Source organism: Austrofundulus limnaeus, unplaced genomic scaffold, assembly GCF_001266775.1.
Source record: "Austrofundulus limnaeus strain Quisiro unplaced genomic scaffold, Austrofundulus_limnaeus-1.0 Scaffold111, whole genome shotgun sequence".
In the NCBI taxonomy this organism is placed as follows: Eukaryota; Metazoa; Chordata; class Actinopteri; order Cyprinodontiformes; family Rivulidae; genus Austrofundulus; species Austrofundulus limnaeus.
This window is the reverse complement of record NW_013952513.1, coordinates 521287-530011: the sequence shown is the minus strand read 5'-3', so window position 1 is coordinate 530011 and position 8725 is coordinate 521287. Positions and strand designations below refer to the sequence as shown.

Here is an 8725-nt window from a genome sequence, read left to right as displayed (position 1 = left end):
GTGTGTGTGTGTGTGTGTGTGTGTGTGTGTGTGTGTGTGTGTGTGTGTTCTTTCATGGGTGCTTAAATTCATCTGTGTATTACTAACATGTTCACAAGCAGTTGTGTGTTGTTGTGCGTGCGTTCTCCTCTTGTTTTCATGAGTGTGTGCACGTGCACGTTGTCTTTGTGCGCAGTGTTAGTGGGTGCGGCGTACTGCTAGTTCCATTAGAGCGCTGAAATTGAAGGGGATGTGTGGAAATGAGTGTTGAGGAGCATTCAAGTCTAGGCCTATTGTGCAGAGCCGGTCCCCTCTCTCCTCCTCCTACTCCTCCATCTCCACTTCCTCCTTTTTTCTTTTCTTTCTCACACTCTCACATTGTGAGATGCTCACAGTAGCACCCTCTTGATCACTTTATTCTTTCTCCAACCAAAAAAAAAAAAAAACAATCCCTCCAGTTTTGTATTTTCACTCTTTTTCACTTCTAGTTTTGTCTATATTTCTTTTTTCTTGTTCACTTTTGTCAGTATAGATTGTTATACATCAATGTCTTAGATATTCTTTGGGCTATATGTTTGTGTCGTGAAAGTGTTAGAGTTGAAATGATGTATATTCTCAACAAGCAGCTACCCACAGATAAACATAAATCAAAGGAAAGGTTGCAGAAATCTTGCAGAAATATCTTGTCTATGCCTATGATAACACCCAATGCTTAGGCCAAAATACTATAGCAAACCCAAAGCTATTATAATAGTCCACGCAAGAAGAAATAAAAGCATACGTGATCATCCCAAGTTTCGTTTTAAGATGAAATTTCTTAATTTCTAAACTCTGAAATTGAAGCGTGTAGTTTTTTTTAAATTTTATTATTATTACTTTTTTTTTTTTAGGTTTCTGAGGCTGAACTAAACAACAGGACTTAAGACCTCAATGAACTGTTTAATTTAGGAAGACTTTTTTCAGGGGCAATAATCAGTTTGTTATATCTAAGCTCAGTTGCAAGTAGTAGTTACATAATCACTGCCAGTCTGTTATTGGGGTGTAAATCACCAGCTTTGATACAATAAGATATATCAATTTGTTTGGATGACGATACGATGTTTCTTGATATCACAAAGTTTGTCATGATACGATGGAAGTCAATTCACAAGTCTGTGATTGATATTATGCAAAATATGCCCACAATCATTTAGTAAATGATTGTTAGATTGGCATGCTATATCGATCCACATCGAGCACATGATGACGATATGGTTTTTTTTATTTGCCTAGAGCTAATTATCATTCATCACTTTATATTTCAATGTGATTCGATGAATTGTTATGTGCCTAACTTGTTAAGAACTTTATTTTATGAAACTCACTTCCCTTGAATGAACAGAAGAACTAGATATTATGAGCATAAAGTTGATATTACATATTGCTAAACTGTTGAATCACCTGTATAAATGGGAAAATATATAGGATGAATTAAATAGTTATCAAAACAGATCCCTGAGGTACACCCCCAAGACGACCTTATCTGATATAATCCCATTTATAGACACTTTAAAACTTTAGTCAGACACATATGAGAATTACTTGAGGACAGAACCAGAACATYCAGTCTGATTCTGATATCTGTTAATTAAGATCTTGTGATCAACAATATTAAAGGTGGGAGACGGTTTCTGTAAAACCAGAACCAGTTCCCTGAATCAACTGGCATCATGTCTTTGGAAATCTTTAATAAAGCCGTTTCTGCGGAGTGGATATTGCGAAAACCCAATAAAATGTGTCTAAAATGTCCGATAATTGTTAATATCAATGGTTATTTAGACATCAGACTGAAGTTATCTTTTTAGATCCAGTTTGGACTTTTTAAGAACTGGTTCAACAATAACAGGCTCAAAATTAAAAGAGTCAGTAATGGATAGAAAATTATTAACTAATTTACAGTTAATGTCAACATGAATGTTAAAATCTCCAACAATTAAAATTTTCTTCAGTTTTATGGTCAAAGAGAAAAATTCAGTACAAAATAACCAAACTTTAGCACCAATGACTCAAAGGAGGAGAATCTTTCAGTGATAACAGTTCTGGATGAACATTCATCTCGGTGTACGGCAGCAGGTTCTCCACAATGATGGGCGTGGCATGGCTTACCAATAACAAAACAGCTGTCAGGTCGGAGGTTATTTAGATGAGTAAACTTCTGCTCCTGCTCTCGTTGCCATGCTTCTGTGAGAAGCATGAAATCTATATTTTGTCCAGTGAAGAAGAAAGATTTATTTGAAACGGAGCGAGGGGTGAGCAGGCCAAACAAGCTAAAGACAATAAGTTGGCGTCCTCGAGAGCTGGTTGTAGTAGAACAGACAACAAATGGTGTATCAAAATGCACAGAAAGGCACCTCATCTCAAGCTTAGATGCTGATTTTTTTTCTTTCTCTAACAGTAGATCTGCATCTGGTGGAAAGTAGTTCCATAAAGGCCATCTAGAGACAGAACCTGCACATTGAGGTTGTTTGTATTATCAAGGTTGTTTGGGCTGTCTTCCATACTTCCTTTAAACATTATATCAAACTGAACACATTTTAATAGTTTACAAATGGTTTACATTTTGATTTGAATAAAGATGAGATGTTTTTATTGCCAAAAAGCAGTTTGCTAAACAGCAACAAATGCTTCATTACATGCAGTAAGCCTCCAGTATTTTCAGTAAAATATTTACATTGCCTGGTTTTACATTTACCCACACAACTAGGCCCATATGCATTGGGTTTTACACCTTTGTAAATGATTAACTTCTCCAGTAGCTTTAGTTCGATGTAAGAAGATTATTTAAGAGAAAACAGTATTTAGAAAGAAGAATCCAAAGAAAAGGCCCAGAAGAACAGATCATAGAGTTTAGATAAAAGGAGACAGGCCAACAGACTGAACTGGGAAAAAAAAGAGACGAGACGAAAGGGCAGTGAAAAGAGAAAAAAGCCATAGATGGCATGGCACGAGTCCCACAGAGACATTTTAAAGAGACATTTTGGAGATGTCAGGAAGATTGTATGTCTAATGACGAGCGGTGAGGAGTTGAGCTCTTGATGGGGGAGCTGTGCTCTGCATGCCTAATGATTGTTAGGAGGGCCCCCTCGCTCCTTATCACGCCATGAATTAGGCTCTAACACAATTACTGCTGCTTTGCATATCTCAGACGGATTGGATGATTACCAACCAAGTATGATAAAAGATCTGAATGTAAGAAAAGGCAGGGAAACGTGCATGATGTGAAAGAGAAAAGCCTTTGTGTGCCAGTGGTTACTTTTTGTATATTTGTGTGCAATGGCCTATATATTCATGAGTTCTGAGAGGCTGATGTACTAGCAACTTCATTATGGAAGTAAATAAAAGGATTTTGGTGTGAGGTTAATCCTAGATAATGTTGTTTTCTGATTTGGGAAGATGATACAATGTATCACATACTAATAGTTTTTATTTTCGTTCTCCCAAAGATAATTTACATTTGGTCAAGGGTTTTAAATGCAAGGTCTGTTTGGGGGTGTTTTCAAGAAAATAAATTATTAAAACCAATGGTTGACCACGGTTTTCACATGCATTTTCTATTTTCTGAAAGTTTTTTATTCTATTTTTTATAAAAATATATATTTTTCTGTTCAAAGCTTTTTTTTATATTCCTGTACTCCAACAATGCTAATGGTAATTTTCCTATTGAGGGACAAATCATTCTTCGGTGAATAGTTTAATATTTTTATTGAACTGAATGATGTAAGAAAAGCAATGGAAAGAAAAAGTTTCCAATTGATTATGAAGGAAATGAAAATATTTTCAGAGCAGTGTTGCATACTAAGGTGTGGCAAATTTGTGAGTAATATGAAGAACATGTATTTTTATTAGATTGTTGTATCTAAACTATTATTCTGTCCTAAACAATGAAGATAAATATGAAAACATTAAATAATTACAAACTATTTACCTATGAACAGAAAATTTTAATTAATTGAATAACTTTTTTATAAAGAATAAAACTAAATTTCATCTTTTAACTGAAGAACTGCTTGTTCACAGGCTGNAAGTCCTCCCTTACCTGTCTCAGGAGGTAAGCTCCAACACACTCGCTTTGAAACAGACATTAATATGAAGTCGCCACTAACCCTCTGACCCACAAACTATTTACATATGAACAGAAAATTTTAATTAATTGAATAACTTTTTTATAAAGAATAAAACTAAATTTCATCTTTTAACTGAAGAACTGCTTGTTCACAGGCTGAAATCGTGAAGAGATTGAACGGGATCTGTGCACAAGTCCTCCCTTACCTGTCTCAGGAGGTAAGCTCCAACACACTCGCTTTGAAACAGACATTAATATGAAGTCGCCACTAACCCTCTGACCCACAACACTATTCCTCACTTCCTGGAATGAGATCACCCTCATTCCCGCCTCATTACCTCTCCACCTCCGTGACCCCTCGCTCAGCATCCCTCTCCTGTCCTCCTGTCATTCTTCATCTCCCGCTTCCTGTTTCCTTCCACCTCCGCTCTCCTCTGCCATATTTAATCTGTAACCTTCATCGTGGTCTCCCCCTCCCCCACCTTCTTTTCTCTTTGACCTCTTCCACTCCTCGGCTTCCTTCAGTTCCTCCTTCGTCTACCACCTCCTCTTTCCCACTCTTCCTTTCTTTGTGTGTGTGTGTTTCTGTGTCGGTGTAATAAATGGCTGTGTGATTCAGATAAGCCAGGCTCTTATCTGCCCACCAGGGGGTTGACCTCCACCCATTATAGCGCACCAGTGGACCATTCATTCGCCAGTGTCACACGAGGCCTTTTTGTATATGTGTGTGTTTTGGGTGTGTGTATATAAGACGGGAAGAATAGCTAAATGGCCAGAGGGGGAGGTGCATCAGCAGCGGAGGTTGTCGGGACGTCTGTTGGGACTATTGATATTGATCTAACCTCTCCAYCTTTTTTCCACTCCCACCCCCACCCGCCAAACTTTCCTTCCCTTCTTTTCTGTCTCGCTGGTTATTGTCTCTCAAAATGTCCTCCCCCTGCACCACACACTCTGTCTGCAGCACCAGCAGCAGGTCCTAGCAGCCATAGAGCGGGCCAAGCAGGTCACCCCTCCAGAGATGAACTCCATCATTAGGGTAAGATGTTCCAGCTGCTCAGCCTCACCCAGGGCTCTGATGTTGGCTAGAAATGGGCCTGTATTAATCAGCAAAATCATTTCATATTGGCTCATTGTTTTAAGCAAAGATTAGCCTGAAAACAAAAGCTAAAACAGCCAAACAAACAGAAAAATGATATTGATGTTGGGTGGTTAGGTAGATGAATGGACAGGTAGGTAGGTGGATGAGAAGGTAAATAGTAGGTGTGCTACCGTACAGAAAACTCACAATTCGGTTTGGTTCAATACTTAAATCTCATGGTTCTATTTTTTTGATACAAAAAAGAGAAGCTTGCATGCCTTTTTTAACTTGTAATATATTTAAATTAATTATGAACATTTGTTCAACCTCAAAAGTCCAGTTTTTAAATTAAATGTTGCTGAAACAGCAAGTTTCTCAATGCAGCCTAGGTGTAGTCGAACACAGACCCACTGATCCTTCAACACAGAGCATCTTCAGAAGACAAGTTGATAAAATAAATTTAAAAAATCTGTATTGTTTGATACAAGTGTGTATTGAACTTAAAGTACTGTATTGAACGGGTACATGTATTGTTGCACCCCTAGTAAATAGGTGCAGGGATGGGTAAGGTAGGTGAGTGAGTAGGATGGATATCTTTGTCTGTTCCATAAGAAAACATAAATTTGTCTTTAAACATATCCCATATTGCACTGGAAGTACTACGTACATAATCATAGAATTGTTTGTAAATAACCATGCCATGTAAAATTGATGGTAGTGTAAACATTTATAAAATAGTGTTTCTATGAACTACAATGGCCTTTTTTTTACAGTCAACAGGTAATTAATTGTTTATAACCTGTCTTTAGACCCGACCTCAAATGATATAATGAATTCCTTTAAGATGCAGAAGTAGTAAATTGGATGTAAAACAGAAATAGTCAGAATTATTAGTCTAAATTTGAGGTTTAATAGATTGAACTGGTGTTTTCTGTACAGCAGCAGCTTCAGGCTCACCAGCTGTCTCAGCTTCAGGGTCTGGCCCTGCCCATGACCCCCCTGCCTCTGGGCCTGAGCCAGCCAGCCCTCCCTGCCGTCACCACCTCCTCTGGTCTCTTCTCGCTCTCCTCCCTGCTGGCCTCCCAAGCCCAGCTGGCCAAGGAGGAGAAGGCTTCTCGTGACGGTGTTGACAGCCACCGCGAGGAGGATGGAGACAAGTCTGATTAGATGGTGTGTGTGCCCCCCCCACCCCTTCCACTCAGCTCTTTGATCACATAGACCTGAACCCCCCAGATCTGACCTCCTCCTTTGTCCCACAGCTTCATCTCCGGTCTCCTTCTCTTTCACCTCCTTCCACACAGTCTTCTGTCTCCTCAGCAAAGCCTCAGACCTCTAACCAGTCCAGTGGTTGAAGAACTTCACCGCTCTGATCCTTTCATATCTACAATTAGATTCAAGATTTCATTTCTCTTTTTTTTTTGTTTTACTAGGACTTTGTCTCTTATATCTGATGTGTTTTTATTTAAAAGTTTTAGTCTGTTTAAGTTTGACACTTTTTTTCAGTTAAACTTTGTTGCAGCTCATTCCTTTTGATTATCTCTTTAAATTTTGCATTTCTTTTCTCTAAGATTCATTCTCTTCCTCCTACTTTCCCACAAGGTCTTGCTGCATTTCTGCACAGGTCCTTGTTTCGTGAGGCTGATCTGACTCTAAACAATTGATTTTGTTGTCCTTAACTTTTCTGATTGCATGCATTTTTCTGAGCTGATCTGTGGCTTGGGTATTTACATTGTGGGCTGTTACAGATCAAAACAAGTGATTAAATCCTATTTTTCTTTGTTAAATCTGTGTCCAGTGCAAGAAAAACTGACTAATTGACTGAACTGATATTTAATCCAAATTTTATAAGGAGAAAGACAAAAAATACCTTCATCAGATATCAAAGCCAACATTTCTGCTGATATGAAGCTTTCCAGACTTGTTGAGGGACAGAAGAATCCACCTAACACCCTAACAGAGATCAGTAATCAGACCTGTGGTAGCACAAACCTGCAACAAAAACAACCACAACATTTTGCATCTCTGACGTGCACTAATATTAAAACAGACACTGCAGAGGAGGAAAGTTGTGTGTTTGACAGCAGAGGGCAGCGAGTGTCTTTGATGAATCCTCGAACAGTTCAGGTTCCAGTAAAACACAAAGACAAAGCAGCGGCAGCTCTACAGGCAGCATTACATGTGAATGGCATATTTATCCACTCAGCAGGAGCAAACTTAATACACAGGTTGTGGACTGCAGGTATTTATCTCTGCATGTGCTCAGTCCAAGCCCCTGCGGTGGAAAAGCTTCAGATTGTGTTAGTCTTGAAATAGGTCGCTTTAGAAAGGCTGTAAAAATTCACATTTAAATGCTCCGTGTAATGAGTCCACACATGGTTTACTCCCTACGTGCAAGGCAGAGTTGGAAAACTTCAATACTCATCAGTTCGTTTCATGGAAATTACAGCATAGACGAAGCACAAGTGGATTATACAGCTGAACTTATTTTACTGACACACCAAATGTTGCCAGATCAGACCTCTGGTTCAGTGGAAGTCAGGTGAAAATGTGCATAAAAAACTGTATGAAAACAATTCAGGCACTTTTCTCTGCCTGACACTTAKTGTAAGTGTGTCTTAATCAATAAAGGGTTACACAAACACCTGTGGCTGATGTGCCAGTGGCAGGTTAGGTACAATTTTTTAGCAGCCGATCAGGAGCATTACAAATATTGTTAAAATTTTCAGGTAATAGGAAACAGCTCACTGATCACAGTTCGCAGCTGAAACATACAAAATAATACTGCAATTTGAACATTTTCACAGGATCTAAACCCCCATTTATGTGTATTTTACCTTTTGTTGTGCTTTTTTTGTTGTTTGCACCATAGCATTTTGGATAAAAGTAGAAAATGAAAGTGCCTGTGACATGCATATCCTTCAAATACAAAAAGTAACATCTTTATATTTACAAAGTTTGACATAATGCAAATGATTTGACCTGTTTTGTCACCTAAGTAGCATGTTTTCTTTTGATTTTGATTTTGGCTCTGCCAAAGGGAAACAGGAAGTGACATCAAAGGGGAGGGAGCTCTTTAAAAAAGATAACTTCATGGTTGTTTATTGAAACATTGTTTCAACTCTGACTCTTCTTCATCTCGTTGGTATTGACTGTAAATAATCTAAAGAAACATCAGATTATTTTTTTGCAGCTTGTGTTGTTAGCCATTGTAGCAATACTCTGTTCACATTCTGACATTCCCCTTTGACATCACTTCCTGTTACTTAGCATGCAAACATTTCAGCATCTTTTCATCTCAGCGGTGTGATYTTTTTTTCAATACGTTCTCAATGTTATGTTTTCAAAAATACATTTGCATTTATTACAAACTTTTATGTCACAGGCACTTTAATCTTGCCATGTTTAGAGGTATTTTATTTCTTTTTAACCAAAATGGGAAACTCTTCAACTCAAAACTATTAAAAATAAAAAAATGGTTGTAAATTGATGCATGTGTTCAATGCATTAAACTATGTTTGCATTTTTTAAGCTGTCATATGAGCTGAAAGCAGCACCGGTCAGTTAGC

The 8725-nt window shown here is 38.1% G+C and overlaps 1 protein-coding gene across 1 annotated transcript in view; it reads left to right on the top strand.

Annotated features, from left to right (window-relative positions):
• Window positions 1–7594, top strand: part of tle5 (TLE family member 5, transcriptional modulator) — a gene marked incomplete at its 5' end in the record, with an annotated part of 45584 nt that extends 37990 nt beyond the window's left edge. The window contains 4 exon segments of the mRNA XM_014014184.1: window positions 4237–4299; window positions 5043–5117; window positions 6099–6329; window positions 6419–7594. Coding sequence (XP_013869638.1) covers window positions 4237–4299; window positions 5043–5117; window positions 6099–6326 — 366 coding nt within the window. The 3' untranslated portion in view covers window positions 6327–6329; window positions 6419–7594.
• Window positions 7595–8725: the final 1131 nt, after the last annotated feature.